The sequence below is a fragment of the Oryctolagus cuniculus genome, chromosome 12, assembly GCF_964237555.1.
Source record: "Oryctolagus cuniculus chromosome 12, mOryCun1.1, whole genome shotgun sequence".
In the NCBI taxonomy this organism is placed as follows: domain Eukaryota; kingdom Metazoa; phylum Chordata; class Mammalia; order Lagomorpha; family Leporidae; genus Oryctolagus; species Oryctolagus cuniculus.
The window spans coordinates 86,806,663-86,826,109 of record NC_091443.1 but is presented as its reverse complement, the minus strand read 5'-3'; the positions used below and the strand labels follow the sequence as shown (position 1 = coordinate 86,826,109).

Sequence of the window (19,447 nt, the reverse complement as noted above, 5' to 3'; positions counted from 1 at the left end):
GGATACTGTGAAACCAGTGCTCTCATATAAATCATATAAATTTATTCTTTGGTTAGAGCAACTGGAATGGCTATCCTAGGAACTGTGCTTTTGGTAGGAGCCTTGTGGTTTTTTTTTTTTTTTTTTTTTTTTTTTTTTTTTTTGACAGGCAGAGTGGACAGTGAGAGAGAGACAGAGAGAAAGGTCTTCCTTTTGCCGTTGGTTCACCCTCCAATGGCCGCCGCGGCCGGCGCGCTGCGGCCGGCGCACTGCGCTGATCCGATGGCAGGAGCCAGGATCCAGGTGCTTTTCCTGGTCTCCCATGGGGTGCAGGGCCCAAGCACCTGGGCCATCCTCCACTGCACTCCCTGGCCACAGCAGAGGGCTGGCCTGGAGAGGGGCAACCGGGACAGAATCCGGTGCCCCGACCGGGACTAGAACCCGGTGTGCCGGCGCCGCTAGGCGGAGGATTAGCCTAGTGAGCCGCGGCGCCGGCCTTTTTTTTTTTTTTTTAGGATTTATTTATTTATTTGAAAGCCAGAGTTACACAGAGAGAGGAGAGGAAGAGGGAGAGAGAGGTGTCTTCCATCCAATGGTTCACTCCCCAATTGGCAACAACAGCCCGCCAATCTAAAGCCAGGAGCCAGGAGTCTCCTACAGGTCTCCCACGGGGTGCAGGGGCCCAAGGACTTTGGCCATCTTCCACGGCTTTCCCAGGCCACAGCAGAGAGCTGGATTGGAAGTGGAGCATCCGGGTCCTGAACCGGTGCCCATATGGGATGCCGGCACTTTAGGCCACGGCGTTAACCGACTGCACCATAGCACCGGCCCCAGGAGCCTAGATTTAAAAAAAAAAAAAGTTATAGGCCAGCGCCACGGCTTACTAGGCTAATCCTCCGCCTAGCGGCACCGGCACACCAGGTTCTAGTCCCGGTCGGGGCGCCGGATTCTGTCCCGGTTGCCCCTCTTCCAGGCCAGCTCTCTGCTGTGGCCAGGGAGTGCAGTGGAGGATGGCCCAAGTGCTTGGGCCCTGCACCCCATGGGAGACCAGGATAAGTACCTGGCTCCTGCCATCGGATCGGCGCAGCGTTCCGGCCGCGGCGGCCATTGGAGGGTGAACCAAGGGCAAAGGAAGACCTTTCTCTCTCTCTCTCTCTCACTGTCCACTCTGCCTGTCAAAAAATAAAAAATTAAAAAAAAATGTTATAAATGTCAATAGACTTTACCATTGTATTTAACACAAATGGTAAATAAACCATAACTTTTATTTCTATATATAAGGAAACTTCAAAAAGTTTGTGGAAAATAGAATTAAAAGATAAGTTTATTTTGGCACAGTAGAGTTTTGAAATCCGTACATGGTTTTTCATAAAGTACATTTTCCATGAACTTTTTGAAGACTTCTTGTTTACATGAATTTCAGTTTTTATACTGAAATAACCTTATCTTTGAATTCCATCTCTCCCTGAACTTTTGGATTATCCTTTTATATACATATATGTGTTTGAATGTTGAATTGCTCTGGGCCTTCACTGTTCTAAGGATAGCACCTCCTTTTGCACAATGCTGATGACATAGCACCATTTTATTTTATTATTTTATTTATTTGAAAGAGTTACAGAGAGAGAGAGAGAGAGAGAGAGGTGTCTTCATCTGCTAGTTCACTCCCCAGATGACTGCAATGGTCAGAACTGAGCTGATCCGAAGCCAGGAGCCTGGAGCTTCTTCTGGGTCTCCCACATGGGTGCAGGGGCCCAAAGACTTGGGCCATCTTTCACTGCATTCCCAGGCCATAACAGAGAGTTAGATCAGAAGTAGAGCAGCCTTTATAGCAAATAAGCAAAAAGAACCTAAATGTCCTATCAAAATGGTTAAAGTAAATTGTGCTTTTTTTACTAGATGGAATATTATCTGTTTAGTCATGAAGAATAGGTAGACATGGAAGATTTTTCATGAAATTGGTCACTTTTAGATATCCACTTGATAACTGTTAAAGAACATGTATATGGAAAATTTTGGAAGGACAAATAAAGAAGATAACGCTGTATTAAGGTGATAAGATTACCAGTGATGGGTTTTTTTACTTTGCTTTTTAATCTTGGTTTTCTGCAATGATATGTGAAATAATAAAGTTTTTAATAAAAAAAAAGTTTTGTGTGCCTTCTCCTTCCTGTATTTACCACCATTATCAGTATCTTTTACTGGTTTATTCTGTGGAAAGAAATGGTTCACCTATCTTTGTGTAAGATTGAGTGTGTTGTTTCTGAGGTAGTTGAATAGTTGAGAGTATTGGAAGGAAAAGAAATAGTAATTTCAGAAATTATATAATGAAATGCCTAAACTAAAAATGTTTACAAATTTTTAAACTTTAATAGGTTTGTAGAATGGCTTCTGATTACTCAAGAACATGTGCTAGCCCAGATAGCATTCAGACTGGTGATGCTCCCATTGTCTCAGAAACCTGTGAGGTTTACGTTTGGGGGAGTAACAGCAGCCATCAGCTGGTAGAAGGCACACAGGAGAAAATATTACAACCCAAGTTGGCTCCTAGTTTCTCTGATGCTCAGACCGTAAGTTCTCTATATACCTTAAAAATTGGTAGATAATGGGGGTATCATATTCATGCTTATTTGCTTTAAATAATGTTGAGTGTTTTTTAAATGGGTCAAAATTCTTGGCTGATTGCTTATATATATTGTTTTATACCACATTACTTCAGGTTTTTTTTCCCCCATTATAATAGAAAAACATGATTTTTATCTCTTGTATCCTGAGAGCATTTCCAAGTTTCAAACACTAAATTGGATTTGGATTTTTTAAAAGCATTATGAATGGTAGTATACTTGCTATTATATATAACACAAATGACAAAGAAGACTAAATGAAAATTGATTTTTTTGCTTTTTCCAGATTGACAGACAATTCTTTTTCTTACTTCTTTTTATGATCAACCTTCTTTTTACATTTGTAGCCAAGCTAGAACTTTATGTTTTATTATTTTGGGTTTAGAATACATTTTGTATAGTTCTTGCTATAATAGACCCAAAATAATCTATAGAATAATTTTATTTATTTCTTTTCCTCAACTTTAAGAGGAGGCTACAATATTTTACTTTGTTTCATTCAGTTATTTCCTGGTAGATGACCTGAGCTCAATGATGAGGTCAGCATGACTTTGTTGTTTTCTTAGTTCTCCATTTATTCCTTCATCTCTCGGAGAGTCATGTCCTACTCTGTTTTGAAAGACTTTCTTTGAGTCTCTTTGATAAAACCAACCTTAAATATTGAATTATGATTCTTACAGAAACATTTTATATTTATATTTACATTTCTGCTTGTGTGTAGATTGAAGCTGGACAGTACTGCACTTTTGTCATTTCTACGGATGGTTCTGTCAGAGCTTGCGGTAAAGGCAGCTATGGGAGACTGGGCCTTGGAGATTCCAATAATCAATCTACTTTAAAAAAGTTGACGTTTGAGCCACACAGGTCCATTAAAAAGGTTTCCTCTTCTAAAGGATCTGACGGTCACACTTTAGCTTTTACAACAGAAGGAGAAGTCTTCAGTTGGGGAGATGGTGATTATGGGAAGCTGGGACATGGAAATAGTTCAACCCAGAAATATCCCAAGCTTATTCAGGGCCCTCTTCAGGGAAAGGTATGTGCTTTCTTCTTGGATTTATAAATAATTAGTGGTATTATAATTGATACTGTCATTCAGAATTTGAGCTAGCCTTCAATCCCTTTGTTTATCTTTTGTATATCAGCTTTACAGTTTACAGAAGTTTTCACATACATTATTCAATTTTTATAGGAATAATCCTTACTTATGAAGTAGTTATTATCCCTGTTTCACAGATAAATTGAGAATAACTCAACAAATATTTATTTAGCACTTCCTAAAATGTCAGGTATTGTTTTAGGCATTAGCTATAAACAGACTAGATAATTTCTCAGTTCTCATGGAGCTTTAAAAAAATCTCTTAGAGATAATTGTGTTAGCAAATAAAATTATTTCAGATAATAATAATAAGAAAAAATTGAAGAGCATAATAGAAACTTGGCAGGATATTAGATGATGAAGTCAGAATGCTCTTGGAGCAAAGGAGGTAGCATTTTTTTTTTTTTTTTTAAGATTTGTTTATTTATTTGAAAGAGTTAGAGAGAGAGGGAGACAGAGACAGGGATAACCTGAGATCTTCCATTCTCTGGTTCACTCTCCAGATGACTGCAATGGCCCTGTAGCTGAGGCAGGAGCCTCAAACTGTATCTGTTGGGTTCAGGGGTCCAAGAACTTGGGGCATCCTCTGCTGCTTTTCCAGGTACATCAGCAGGGAGTTGGATCAGAAGCGGAGCAGCTAGGATTTGAACCGGTGCTCTTCTGGAGATTGCATTGCAGGTGGTGGCTTAACCTCCTGTGCCATAATGCCAGCACTAAGGGGGTAGCATTTTATCAGATCTGAATGGTGAAGCAGTTAGTGGTTAACTGATTGCTCAGGATCCTACACAGATAATTGGAAAGGTTAAAAACTATTAGAAACCCAAACCAGAGATGGGTATTAGGCACAGTGGTTAAGATACCTACATCAGGATACCTACATCCATATCTGGGTGCCGAGTTCAAGTCCTGGCTCTGCTACAATTCTACCGTCCTGCTAATGAGTATCCTGGGAGGCGGCAGATGATGCCTCAAGTACTTGGGTTTCTGCCACCCACATGAGACCCAGATTGAACTCTGGACTCCTCACTTTGGCCTGGCACAGTCCTGGCTGTTGTGAGCATTTGGGGAGTAAACTGGCAAATGGGAAATTTCTCTGTCTTGTTCCGTTTTAGCTCTGTCTCTCTGCCTTTCAAATAAATAAAAAGAAAAGGAAATTAAGGTGAACCTAGAGCTTCCCTTTTTATTTCATTTTACTTTCTTTAAAGAGGTAAATACATTTTCCTGAGCTTTTATGTAATTATGTAGCTTCTTCTTCCATAAGTTTCTTCCATGAAAATTTTCTCATATAACAATCTTTATAAAATCTAAATTTTAGTTTTAGCTAGAATAAATGGATGTTTTTTCCATCATGTTAAGTTGCCTGACAAAGTTGGCTATTCATATTAATTTTACTCTGTTATTACCTGGGGTATTTTGATTTATATTGTCAATCCCAAGGTAACAGGCTTTGGAACATTCCATTTTGAAAACTAATGGATACTTGATACAATGTTGAATATGGAACTTCTCTGATCTTTTGAGCACGTTTCTTCCTTAATTCTACTTCTTGTATGCTTTTGATCATTCATTTTTATGGCAATGGAAACATTGCCAATTGAAAGCAACATAATGTTGAGTATCATAAAGGAAAATTGTCCCAAATTTTTAAGTTAATAATTTTCAATTTAAAACTTCAAAGTCTTTTAGCATAGTATCTAGACTGTATTAGATACTTAGTTTTTTTGTTTTTTGTTTTTATTTTTTGACAGGCAGAGTGGACAGTGACAGAGAGAGACAGAGAGAAAGGTCTTCCTTTTTTGCCATTGGTTCACCCTCCAATGGCTACCGCGGCTGGCGCACTGCGGCCGGCGCACCGCGCTGATCCGATGGCAGGAGCCAGGTGCTTCTCCTGGTCTCCCATGGGGTGCAGGGCCCAAGTACTTGGGCCATCCTCCACTGCACTCCCGGGCCACAGCAGAGAGCTGGCCTGGAAGAGGGGCAGTCAGGACAGAATCCAGTGCCCCGACCGGGACTAGAACCCGGTGTGCCGGTGCCACAAAGCGGAGGATTAGCCTAGTGAGCTGCGGTGCCGGCTGATACTTAGTGTTTTTAATTAATCTTGAGTTGAAATTCTTGAAGTAGTTAATTTTTAAAGGTTAAAAATATGTGGAGCTATTAGGACAGACATTTTTTTCCCCAGTAGCCAATGATTTTTGATTATTGTTTAAAGGTATGAGTGATCCCCAAATTATCTTGCTATATATCTGTATTCTCCTGATTCCACTCAATAATTCTGTAAGTTACTTGAGGTATTGTCAGGGTTTAATGTAAGCTTATGTACTATTTAGATCTTTCTGTACTGTCATAGTCATCTATATAGTGAGTTTTTCTTGACCAATCAAGAATGGTGGTTTTGTTAACTTTTTAAAAATTATTGTCCCATGAGTGTTCTGCTGCCACTAGTTCTTTGAGTAAAAATTTGACTAGTGATGAAGTGTTTTCTGCAAGTGATTGGATTGATGCATTCAACACCCCTGTTAACCTTTTCAGCAGTGTCTTTATGTGAATTAGGGAAAGCTCTCTTCTCCTGTGGGTGGAGGACAGGCCTGTGGCTTGGCACACAGGGCAGAGACTGTATTTCAGCCTTTGCTTGACAATGTAGCCAGTTGCCTTTGTCCTGAGTAAAGCCTTCACAGTTGTAGAGGACAACTCTTGGGTAAACTGTGATATCTCTGAAGTCTTTGTGTATAGGATCAAATATGGACTGCAGTTTTTAGCAACTGTGTACTCATCAGATTCACTTGTGTGCAATCCAGGTAGTTGTTTGTGTGTCAGCTGGATACAGACATAGTGCTGCTGTCACAGAAGATGGTGAATTATATACATGGGGTGAAGGAGACTTTGGACGATTAGGTAAGAGTTTTTTGAAGATTGAAGTTATTCTCACAGAAAAATAGAACTGATTATGGATACTGAGAAGCAGTGAGAGCAGATCTAATAGTCCATTTATTTGATTTGTTTTAAACTTGGAGGAAGATAATTTTGTATTGGTGTATCTGGGTTCTGGTGCTGATATTTAAGTTGTAATTTAATCTGGCAAGTATTTCCTGAGTGTACCTATTATGACCAAGCACTACAGGGTTTCATGAATAAGAAAATACTCTTCTGATCCTGAAAATTGATAATCTCGTGGGCAGTGACAAGAAGTCAGTATGAGCATGATAGGAAACAGCACAAGGAAAGTGCTGTAGGAGGAGCATAATTAAGTGTTCCAATGGTTCACTGAAGTGACTGGAAGCCCTAAATTGGGAGTAACCTGGAAAATTGATGGAGAAGATGTTAAAACTGATGCTGTTTTTCATACTTAATTACACTTAGAAAATATGTCAGTTTTATTATCAGTTCTATTATTTGTAATATCTATTCCATTTGTGAAGTAATGATGTAGAGAAAGAGTTAACGTTGTTGTGTTTGTTTTATCCAAGGTCATGGTGATAGTAATAGTCGTAACATTCCAACATTAGTAAAAGACATCAGCAATGTAGGAGAGGTTTCTTGTGGCAGTTCACATACTATTGCTTTATCCAAAGATGGGAGAACTGTATGGTCTTTTGGAGGAGGAGACAATGGTATGTAAAAAAACTTATCCAGTACCTTTGATCTTTTTTTCTTGAAAAAAATTGTACTTATTTTTGAGTGATACATGCCTATTGTAGAAAAATTCAAATACAGATGAACAGAAATAAAAGTAAAAATAAATTGTATTGCCACAAATGTTTCTTTAACCATTATTACCACTTCAATTTATAGACTTCTAAATATTTAAAAATTATCAACAAATAAATAATATAAATAAGTAGTTACACATATATATGTATTTCTACATGGGTTATTTTTGCTTTTTTTTTTTTTAAAAAAAGCAGTTTTATTTATTTATTTGGAAGGTAGAGGTACAGACAGAGAAGGAAAGGCAGAGAGGAAGGTCTTCCATCTGCTGGTTGACTCCACAAATGGCTGCAATGGCCGGAGCTGGGCCAATCTGAAGCCAGGAGCCAGGAGCTTCTTCCAGGTCTCCAATGCGGTTGCAGGGGCCCAAGCACTTGGACCATCTTCTGCTGCTTTCCCAAGCCATAAGCAGAGAGCTGGATCGGAAGAGGAGCAGCCAGGATATGAACCAGGACCCAGATGGGATGCCGGCACCACAGTTGGAGACTTAGCCTACTATACCACAGTGCCGGCCCCTACGTGGGTTATTTTTGAAAACCCAATTAGACCTACACATATTGTAGATATTGTTCTATTCTGCTGGTTTTAATCTAATAGTATTTTGAGTGTCTTTATTGTGTCAACAAACATTACTGTATATTATTGTCATTCTTTGAAATAGCTCAGTGTATTCTTTCAAGTGATGGTAGGGTGTTTTATAAAAGCATTTTTTCATCGTTGAGTAGATAGTTTCTAAGTTTTTTCTAGTGTTAAAAACACCACAATCAATGACTGAATCTTTGTCTACTTTAGTCACTCCTTCCAGCAGTGTTAATGCTCACTTCCCCATATTGTCAACACACTAGGTATAATAATTAAGGTCATTTAAAAAGTAATTTCAGTAGTGAAAATGGTATTATTTAATTTGTATTTCCTTGATTCTTAGGTTTTTCTGTATTTTCTATTTATGCCATATTTTTTATACTTGTAAAGATTATATGGATATACATTCTTATCCAGGTACTGTATATTACATCAACAAATTTAAAGTTAGAAATGCAGCCATTAGGGGAGAGAAAGAAAAATAATTTTCTGTGTCTCTGTGACATTAAAGTGCAAAAGGCTATTGATTATTGAGTGTTAATTTTCTTGTAATCAAAAAGCTCAATTGTTAACGTCCTCTGCTGTCAGAAACAGCTTTCTACATCTGTCAGGTTAGTGATGGAGAGAATAGAGCACTTTATCAACTTTAGTGCTTAAAGAACAGAGGCTCTTTAAAACAAGTAAGTTGTTTAACTTGAATGTGTTTGTTTTCTTAGGCAAACTTGGCCATGGTGATACCAACAGAGTATATAAACCTAAAGTTATTGAAGCTTTACAAGGAATGTTCATTCGCAAAGTTTGTGCTGGGAGCCAGTCTTCACTTGCTTTGACGTCAACAGGGCAGGTGGGACTAAGAACAAACAGAAAAGAGAGTATTTAATAGTACAAATAACTAAAAACTAATGATTGCATGTATTTTTTTTTTTTTTTTTTGGACAGGCAGAGTGGACAGTGAGAGAGAGAGACAGAGAGAAAGGTCTTCCTTTGCCCTTGGTTCACCCTCCAATGGCTGCTGCGGCCGGCGCACCGCGCTGATCTGATGGCAGGAGCCAGGTACTTATCCTGGTCTCCCATGGGGTGCAGGGCCCAAGCACTTGGGCCATCCTCCACAGCACTCCCGGGCCACAGCAGAGAGCTGGCATGGAAGAGGGGCAACCGGGACAGAATCTGGTGCCCCGACCGGGACTAGAACCCGGTGTGCCGGCGCTGCTAGGCGGAGGATTAGCCTAGTGAGCCACGGCGCCGGCTCGCGTGTACATTTTAAAATGAAAATCATTACATTTTTAAGCAGCATATGGAACTGTATTAATGTTCTCCTGTTTGAAGTAGAGTATCTGAGAAGGAACCAGATTTTCTGACTTGGCCTATGTGACACAGATAAACTTTCGCTCAGCTTCCAGTTCTTTGTATTAATATGATTTTATGAAATCCTTGAGCACTCAATACCCCTTAAACCTTTTCCTAAAAATTTTGGATAGTAGGAAAAAGCATGGTTAGCTCTTGATGGAAACAGTGATATGAACGAAGAAGGTAGGAAGGTGATCAAACGAGGGTAGAGAGAACACTTCCATGTGGAAAATAATTGAGGGGTTAGCTGTTTCTGAGAAACAAGGTTAGTTTGGCTTAAGACAGCGTTTGAACTTTTTTTTTCTTTCCAAGATTTATTTATTTATTTGAAAGAGTTACGGGGTGGGGGGGGGGGGTCTTCTATCTGTTGGTTCACTCTCCAAATGGTCATAGTAGCTGGGGCTGGGCCAAGCTAAAGCCAAGAGCCCAGAACTCTATGCAGGCCTCCCATGTTGGGGTCAGGGCCCCAGGCACTTGGAACATCTTCTGCTGCCTTCCCAGGAGCATTAACATGGAGCTGGATCAGAAGTGGAGCAGCTGTGATATGAACCAGTGCCCTTATGGGGTGCCAGTATTGCAGGCAGCAACTTAACCCGCTGTGCCACAACACCATCACCTGTGTTTGCACTTTACATACATATTTGACTCTTCCCCTATTTTTTGCTTACATGAAGGGTCCCTGGGTATGGTGTTAGATTGACAGTTTTCACTCCCTTGTATCCATCAGTGATGGCAATGAAAAAGTGAGCTGGCTACATATTCTTTCACATACAGGGGCATATTATGTGCAGGCATAATTATATAAAAATGTTTTTTGCCTGATTCACAAGTAGATGAGCCCAAAGCTGAAACTGGCCTATAACTGAATTACTCTTTGAAAAACTAGAATGCCTTGTGTCCTAGAAAATCTATCATCTTAGCAGAACCTGCTGAAGGGAAAAAAAGAATCATTCAGTTTGCTTTTTATTTTGATTTCGTTGATTTTGGGTTGCCAAAATAGTAATCATTCATCATTTTATCTTCCTATTTTCTTTCCCAAGTACTTTAAAGTCAGTTAGAGGTTATTTTGATATTAGTTAAAAATGAAGATGTTCCAGGGGAACTACATTGGCTACTGCTTCCCATGGCCCTCTTTGTAAGTAATAGTTAAAATTGTTTCAACCATGAGGTGAGGTAGTTTTTTTTTTTTTTTTTTAAGGATTTTGTTTATTTATTTGAGAGCTAGAGTTATAGACAGTGAGAGGGAAAGACAGAGAGAAAGGTCTTCATCCACTGGTTCATTCCCCAAATGGCTGCAATGGCCCGAGCTGAGCTGATTCGAAAGCCAGGAGCCAAGAGCTTCTTCTGGGTCTCCTACGTGGGTGCAGGGGCCCAAGGATCTGGGCCAACTTCTACTGCCTTCCCAGGCCATAACAGAGAGCTGGATCAGAAGATGAGCAGCTGGTACTAGAATCGGTGCCCATATGGGATGCTGGCACCACAGGCTGATGATTAACCTACTGAGCCACAGCGCCAGCCCTGGGGAGGTAGTTTTTGTGGGGAGCAGGGCCCGGCCCCCACAATATGGCGCTGAGAGGGAGTAAACAACTTCCACACAGCTGCCTCACCAATTCGACTAAGAAGCTGCAGGAGCTGATCCTGCCCCTGATTGGAGGAGAGCAGTGTGCTCATCGCGTGAGGAGAGAACGCCAGCAGAGTTGGGATTGGTGGAAGAGGACTATAAAGGAAGAGAGAGACAACATGCAGGAGGAACATCTGAGGAACCCCTGAGAGAACCGGCCAGTGGTGTGCCACCCCTCCGCAGAGGCAGCGGGGGTGGGGGGGAACAGCAGCAAACCCAGGAAGGGCCCGGGAAAAAGAACAGCGCAGGGTCCGGTGTCATTCCTCTGCGAGTGGGGGAGTGACAGTTTTTAAACTAATTCTTAAACATCAATTTGGGAATTTATATAATCTGTTTTATATGATCACACCTTGGTCTAATCTTGATCTCACCTGCAGAGTGAGAAACATGTAAATGAGGAGTTTTAAGACAGTATTTCTAGAGCTGCTAAAATTGGACAAATAAACAAAATGCAACCCAATTAGTAGCTTTAGCAGAATCTCTCAGATATTTCCATTTTTTATGTGATCAATTATTTTTGTTTTAGCTCAGCTGCTTGTTTACCTGTGCAAATGAATGTTTTAAATGCCTGTGCCTATGAATGTTTTAAAACAGAATAATGATTCACTACAGCAACTTCTAAAATGATCAAAATGGTAAATATTATTTTAACATTAGAAAGTTATTTAGTATCAAATCACACTTTTGTTTGAAAGATGATATCTGGGCTGGCATTGTGGCATAGTGGGTAAAGCCGCTGCCTGTGATGTATGCATCCCATATGGGCATTGGTTCACGTCCTGCTGCTCCACTTCTGATCCAGCTTCCTGCCAATGGCCTGGAAAAAGCAGCAAAAGAAAACCCAAGGGCTTGGTCCCCTCCCACCCATGTGGGAGACCTGAAAGAAGCTCCTGGCTCCTGTCTTCAGCCTGTCTCAGCCCTAGCTGTTTTAGCTACTTGGGGGAGTTAGTCAGCAAATGGAAGACATTCTCTCTCTCTGTCTCTGTCTCTCTCTGTTTCTCCTTCTCTCTCTCTAACTCTGAGTTTCAAATAAAAAGATGATTATATCTATTCCTTAACAAGTCCTAAGCGACCTGATTGTCTCAATAAATTATGTTTAGTATATTTCCTTATTTTTTTTTAGGTCTATGCTTGGGGCTGTGGAGCTTGTCTAGGTTGTGGTTCTTCAGAAGCTACTGCTTTGAGACCTAAGCTAATCGAAGAATTGGCTGCCACAAGAATAGTTGATATTTCAATTGGAGACAGTCATTGTTTGGCTCTTTCTCATGGTAAAGTTATTTGTTTTAAAGAAATAACGTTAATTATTATATTCCAAAATATATTACATTTATTTTGTGGGTTTTTTTTTTTTTTTTTTTGGCTTTAGATAATGAAGTTTATGCCTGGGGCAATAACTCAATGGGGCAGTGTGGCCAAGGAAATTCCACAGGTCCTATTACTAAACCAAAGAAAGTGAGTGGCTTGGATGGCATAGCTATTCAGCAGATCTCAGCAGGAACATCCCATAGTTTAGCGTGGACTGCTCTTCCGAGGGACAGGTAAGAGTGCCTATATTTTAAAATTTTTGTGTTTCAATAACTGTATAAATATCAGTAAAACCAGAAATAACTATGCTTTGCTCATAAAATGTCCTTCTGAACATTTCAAGTATTGATTGATTGATTCTGTGTGTGTGTGTGTGTGTGTGTGTATTTGTTTAGAAATTACATCTTGATTTGTTTCAAGTTGAATATTGAGGCTAGTTGTGTTTTATAAGCAAGAAGTTATATACCCTGTATTTAGGACATTTTCTTTATCTAAGTGTCTTCTAAACATTTTGAATTTCCTCTTTATCTCTGCATACTGATTTCACAGATTAAATGTCCATATATCAAGAGGAAATTAAAGTTAAAGCTAGGCTTTATTGATTTAAAAAGTTATTTACCTTAATGCTGTTAATCTTTTTTTTTTTTTAAATGATTTTATTTGAGAAACAGAGACAGAGAGTTCCTAATTCTTGATTTTCATCCCAAATACCTACAACAGCCAAGAGGTAGCACAATCCAGTTTTCCCACATAAGTGGCAAGGACCCAAGTATTTGAGCTATCACTGCTGTCTCCCACAGTCTGCATTAGCAGGAGGTTGGAGTCAGGAGCTGAACCCAGGTACTCTGCTGTGAGATGTCTTCTTTTTTTTTTTTTTTTTTTTTTTTTTGACAGGCAGAGTGGACAGTGAGAGAGAGAGACAGAGAGAAAGGTCTTCCCTTGCCGTTGGTTCACCCTGCCATGGCTGCTGCGGCCGGCGCACCGCGCTGATCTAAAGCCAGGAGCCAGGTGCTTCTCCTGGTCTCCCATGAGGGTGCAGGGCCCAAGGACCTGGGCCATCCTCCACGGCACTCCGGGCCCATAGCAGAGAGCTGGACTGCAAGAGGGGAAACCAGGACAGAATCTGGCACCCCGACCGGGACTAGAACCCTGTATGCCGGCGCCACAGGCGGAGGATTAGCCTGTTGAGCCGCGGCGCCGGCTGAGATGTGTCTTAACTGCTAGGCTAAATGCCTGTCCTTTTTGGCTGGTGTTTTTGGAAAAACAAAAAACAGTGGCCATAATTTTTAATTAAGGAAATTATTTTTTGAAGAACTTTTACTTTTTCCAAAATTGATAAGTATCAGAAGGTAAGCTATAGCTAAGTAGGGAGACTACATGGGTATGATCTTGTAAACTTGTCAAAGTGATATCCAGTAGCATTTTCCAGTGAACAATGAAGTAAGAACACGGAATAGTCACTATTAGGAGACTGAATTTTAAGGAATGTTTGGTTGTTTCAAATATTTATGCATTCATCTTAGCCAGTTTACAATTTAAGAGCATATTATATTTGCATTCTAGACCTTTGATTTGGAAGGAGTTTATATGGCATTCTATCTAACCAGTTAAAGTTGTGCATAGGTAATTTTCCTTCTGAAACAAAAGCCAAGAATAAATAAGTTGACTAGAAATAATTTTCTGTTGGTATTAAATCTGCAACCCTACTTTATGTGTAGATAATTGAGGGCCAGGATCTTGAAATTCCTCACAAGAGATTTTAGGGTGTTTTAAAAAAATAAATGTCAGGGCCGAAGCTCTGGCGTAGCGGTTGAGCTGCCACCTGCAGTGCTGGCATCCCATATGGGTGCCCCTTCAAGTCCCAGCTGCTCCATTTCAGATCCAGCTGCCTGCTAATGTGCCTGGGAAAGTAGTGGAAAATGGCCCAAGTTCTTTGGGCCTTGCAACCGCGTGGGAGACCTGGAAGAAGCTCCTGGCTCCTGGCTTTGAATTGGCTCAGCTCAGGCTGTTGCAGCCATTTGGGGAGTGAACCAGCAGATGGAAGATCTCTCTCTGACTTTTTCTCCCTCTCTCTCTGTAACTCTGCCTTTCAAATAAATAAATCTTTTTTTTTTTTTTTTTTTTGACAGGGAGAGTGGATAGTGAGAGACAGAGAGAAAGGTATTCCTTTACCGTTGGTTCACCCTCCAATGGCTGCCGAGGCTGGTGCGCTGCGGCCGGCGCGCTGCGGCCTGCGCATCACGCTGATCCAAAGCCAGGAGCCAGGTGCTTCTTCTAGTCTCCCATGAGTTGCAGGGCCCAAGTACTTGGGCCATCCTCCACTGCCTTCCAGGGCCACAGCAGAGAGCTGGCCTGGAAGAGGGGCAACCGGGACAGAATCCAGCGCCCCAACCGGGACTAGAACCCGGTGTGCCAGTGGCGCAAGGCGGAGGATTAGCCTATTGAGCCACGGCGCTGGCCATAAATAAATCTTAAAAAAATAAATGTCACTGTACTATAGAGTCAGAATGTGTTCTTTATATGAATTATACATTTTATAGACTTTTATTTTTAAAGATTTTATTTATTTATTTGAGAGGTAGAGTTATAGACAGTGAGAGAGAGAGACAGAGAAAGTTCTTTGCTCTGTTGGGTCACTCCCCAAATGGCCACTACTGCTGGCGCTGTGCTGATCCAAAGCCAGGAGCCAGGTGCTTATTTCTGATCTCCCACGTGGGTACAGGGGCCCAAGCACTTGGGCCATCTTCTGCTTTCCCAGGCCATAGCAGAGAGCTGGATTGGGAGTGGAGCAGCTGGGACTAGAACTGGCGCCCATATGGGATGCCAGCGCTGCAGGCAGAGGATTAATCTGTGCCACGGCACTGGCCTCACATTTTATAGACTCTTTTGTAGATTGTGTAGTTCAGCTGTCTGCCTACAGGTGAGTTGATGTTCAAGCCTTCCAAAAGACATGATGATTACCTGTTTTCTTCTTGAAGTTGGTGAAATCTGGTTTTCCTCTTTTGCTACAATGAAGCCTTTGGTCATCTTAATAATCAACAAGTTCTGTATATCTTGTTGAAATCTCTTAGCCTTAATGTTTTAATTTTTGATCATGTATGAAAATTATACTTTAAGGCTATTTTATGATTTTTTTCTTATGCTTTGTCCTAGACAAGTTGTTGCATGGCACCGACCTTATTGTGTAGATCTTGAAGAGAGTACCTTTTCACATCTGCGTTCTTTTCTTGAGAGATACTGTGATAAAATAAACAGTGAGATTCCCCCACTCCCTTTCCCTTCATCAAGGTATGTTGTAGATATGTATGTGTATTATATGTGTGCACACATACGTTAATTACTCCTTTTGAGTTTTGACTTACTATTTTTTGCTTCCTGTCTCCAAATAATATGAAGCCTTTTTATCAGCTAGAAATGGGTTAAAATTGTTGTTGATAATAACCTCTAGGAAAAGTTATTCATGATTTCACAAATCATGTTTTAAAATTTGTTGTTGGTCATACCTTGACAAGAGTTCTAAAGAAAAAAGATGTTGCCCAAACTGGATAGCACATGCACTTTTATGTTTCAGAAATTTTTAACAGTGTATTTTGTTTCAGGGAACACCACAATTTCCTCAAGCTCTGCCTGAAGCTGCTTTCAAATCACCTAGCTCTCGCACTTGCGGGAGGTGTAGCTACCAGTATTCTTGGAAGACAGGCAGGTCCACTTCGGAATTTGCTCTTCAGGCTGATGGACTCAACTGTCCCTGATGAAATCCAAGAAGTAAGAGAATAGGACTTGTAACTCTGTATCGTAAGTCACATCTTTCCTGGAGAGTATAGCTATACAACATAAACTGTACACTGGACAATTTCAGTTGGATGTTTCTTCCCCTTATCTATTTCTTTGGTGGCAGTAGATATTTTGGCTAACTCATCCTTTAAGAGAGCAATCACATGTACTATCTCTGAGAAACCTTTAACTTCCTGCCCTCCCACCAGGTAGGTTTCTCATGTTTGTAGTCTGACTGTATCACATTGTATTATAGTTACCTATTTACAAACGTGTGTATCTTTTCCCCTAGGTGAATTTCTGAAGGCAAGGACCTGTTTTTATGTATTTTGTTGTGTTCAGTGCCAAGTGCATGATAATTTGGTTAAAAATAGTACCTGAGTAAGTGGACTAGGTCATTCAGAGCTAGGAGAGAAAGGTTGGCTTGAGAAGAATAAGTGGTCTGGAATAGACTAATGATTATAAACAAGGAGAGTGTAGTTTTTAAAGCTTATTTGGTATTATAATACAATACTAATTTGGAGGACCTTAAATTCTTCTTTTTTAAAGCTTTATTTATTTTTATGTATTTATTTATTTATTTATTTTGACAGGCAGAGTGGAGTGTGAGAGAGAGAGACAGAGAGAAAGGTCTTCCTTTTTCTGTTGGTTCACCCCACAATGGCTGCTGCTGCCAGTGCGCTGCAGCTGGTGCACTGTGCTGATCTGAAGCCAGGAGCCAGGTGCTTCCCTGGTCTCCCATGCGAGTGCAACGCCCAAGCACTTGGGCCATCCTCCACAGCACTCCCGGGCCACAGCAGAGAGCTGGCCTGGAAGTGGGGCAACTGGGACAGAATCCAGCTCTCTGACCAGTACTAGAACCCGGGGTGCCGGCGCCATAGGCGGAGGATTAGCCTATTGAGCCACGGCGCCAGCCTTATTTATTTGAAAGTCAGAGTTACACAGAGAGAGCAGAAGCAGAGAGAGAGGTCTTCCATCCATTGGTTCACTCCCCAATTGGCCACACTGCCTGGAGCTGCACTAATCTGAAGCCAGGAGCTAGGAGCTTCATCTGGGTCTCCCGTGCAAGTGCAGGAGCCCAAGGACTTGGGCCATCTCTGCTGCTTTCCCAGGTTGTAACAGAGAGCTGGATTGGAAGTGGAGCATCCAGGACTTGAACTGGCACCTATATGGGATGCCGGCACTGCAGGCAGCAGCTTTACCTGCTATGCTACAGCACCGGACCCAGTATCTTTTTTGTAATACAAAACACAAAAATAAAAATAAACTTTTTCATAAGTAAGGATAAAATGTACAATAATTCAAAATTTTTAAAATTTACTTTTGGAGAAAGAACGAGAGGGAGAGAAGGAAAGAGAGCAAGAGAGAGTGTGATCCTGTCTGTGCAAATGCAGCCGGGACTGGGCCTGGCTGATTCTGGAAGCTAGGAACCCAAGCCATGTCTGTCACATAGCTGGCAGGAACCCAGTTACTTGAGCCATCACCACCACCTCCCAGCATCTCCATCAGCAGAAAGCAAGGGTCAGGACCTGGGTTTACTATTGACAGTAATCTGGATACTCAGAGATGGCATGCAGGCTTCTTACCTGTCTTAACTGCTAGGCTAAATGCTTGCCTCAGTAAAGTAAGTTTTAAGTAATATACTCAGTAACCAATGGATCAAAAAATAGATCACAAGGGAAATTAAGCAATATTTGGAGATGCATTAAAATAGAAACACAACCCTCCAAAACTTAGAAAATACAGCAAAAAACTGTACTTAGAAGACAGTTTTTATCTGTAAGTGCCTATACTAAAAAAGATCTCAAATCAGTAATTTAATCTTCCACATTAAGAAATTAAGAGGGCCAAGTTAACCCAAAGCAAGTAAATAATAAGAAGATATAATAAGAAGAATGTGGATTAGAGTCACTTTAAAGAATAAAAAAAACAGTTGAGAAAATCAGGGGAACCAAGTATTGATTGTTTGAAAAGATCAACAAAATTGACAATTCTCTAGTTAGACTGGGAACAAAAGAAAGAAAATAACTAGGAATGAACAAAAGAGAAATTACCACCAACTCTGTAGATATCAAAAAGATTATAATGATTGTATGCCAACGGATTAGATAACCTAGATGAACAAATTCCTAGAAACAAACTGCCATAGCTAACTCAAGAAGAAATATAAAACCTGAATGGACCTATAATGAGAAATTGAATTCCTAAAAAATAGAAAGAATTCCTGTAGAGAGAAACCCAAGCCAAAATGGCTACACTAGTGAGTTCTAAATGTTTAGAAGAAGGATCCACACCACTTCTTTACAAACTCTTCTAGATAGAAGAGGAGTAAATACTTCTGGACTATGCTCTTTGAGACCAATATTACCCTGTGATCAGAATGAGATTATATTGGGAATTTAGCCTTGTGATTAATAATTCTGTATCCTACATTAGAGGGCCTAGGTTTGATTCCTAGCTCTGGCTCCTTGACTCCAGCTTCCTGCCAATGAGACCCTTGGAAACAGTGGAGATGGCTGTAATTTTTGGGTCCTTGCCACCCACATGGAGACCTGGATTGCAAGTAGCTTCTGGTTCTAGCCCCAGCCATTGTGGGCATTTGGGGATCGAACCTGTGGGCAGGAGCTCTCTCCCTATCTGTCTCCCTCCATCTCTACCTCTTTCAAAACAACAACAACAAAAACCACATTGGACAAAAATGTTGCAAAAAAAAAAAAAAAAGTAAAGTATAAGTTGTATCCTTTGTGAATGTAGATATAAAGTCCTCAACAAACTATAGGCAAACCAAATCTGACAACTTATCTGATATATTATGTACCAAAAACAAGTGATATACAAACCAGGAATACTAGGTTGTTTCAAAATATGAAGATTTATTGTTGTAACTGATTATGTTAAAAGAATAAAGAACAAAGATCATATGATTGTCTCAATAGATGTAGAAAAAGTATCTGACAAAATTCAGTATCCTTTCAAGATTAATACATTTAGCAAACCAGGAGTAGACGAGAACTTTCTTAACCTGATAGAGGACATCTATTAAAAATTCACAGCTTATATTGTCTCAATGGAGAAAGATTTACGGCTTTTCCTGTTCAATCAGAAATAAGAGAATTTCTACTCTTGTCATTTTAGTTCAATCCAGGGCGGTTATGCAAGATAAAGAAATAAAATACTTCCAGATTGGAAAGGGTGAAATAAAAATATTTCTATTTGTAGATGATACGATTTTGCTCAGAGAAAATCCTAGGGCCAGTGTCATGGTATAGTAGGTAAAGCTGCCACCTGCGATGCTGGCATCCCATTTGTGTGGCAATTCCAGTCCTGCTGCTCCACTTCTGATCCAGCTCCCTGCTGGCAGGCCTGGGAAAGCAGCAGAAGGTGGCTCAAGTGCTTGGCCCTTGCACCAACGTG

At 40.5% G+C, this 19,447-nt stretch overlaps 1 protein-coding gene across 19 annotated transcripts in view; it reads left to right on the top strand.

Annotated features, from left to right (window-relative positions):
• The window catches only part of HERC1 (HECT and RLD domain containing E3 ubiquitin protein ligase family member 1), a 224,822-nt gene that overhangs the window by 59,768 nt on the left and 145,607 nt on the right, over positions 1 to 19,447 (top strand). For all 19 annotated transcript variants that reach the window (XM_070054352.1, XM_070054347.1, XM_070054350.1 and 16 more), the window contains exons 4-12: positions 2,355 to 2,549; positions 3,325 to 3,636; positions 6,495 to 6,591; positions 7,164 to 7,307; positions 8,703 to 8,830; positions 12,078 to 12,222; positions 12,321 to 12,492; positions 15,413 to 15,547; positions 15,859 to 16,024. In XM_070054352.1, the coding sequence (XP_069910453.1) occupies positions 2,355 to 2,549; positions 3,325 to 3,636; positions 6,495 to 6,591; positions 7,164 to 7,307; positions 8,703 to 8,830; positions 12,078 to 12,222; positions 12,321 to 12,492; positions 15,413 to 15,547; positions 15,859 to 16,024 (1,494 nt within the window). The remainder of the gene's footprint in view (positions 1 to 2,354; positions 2,550 to 3,324; positions 3,637 to 6,494; positions 6,592 to 7,163; positions 7,308 to 8,702; positions 8,831 to 12,077; positions 12,223 to 12,320; positions 12,493 to 15,412; positions 15,548 to 15,858; positions 16,025 to 19,447) is intronic.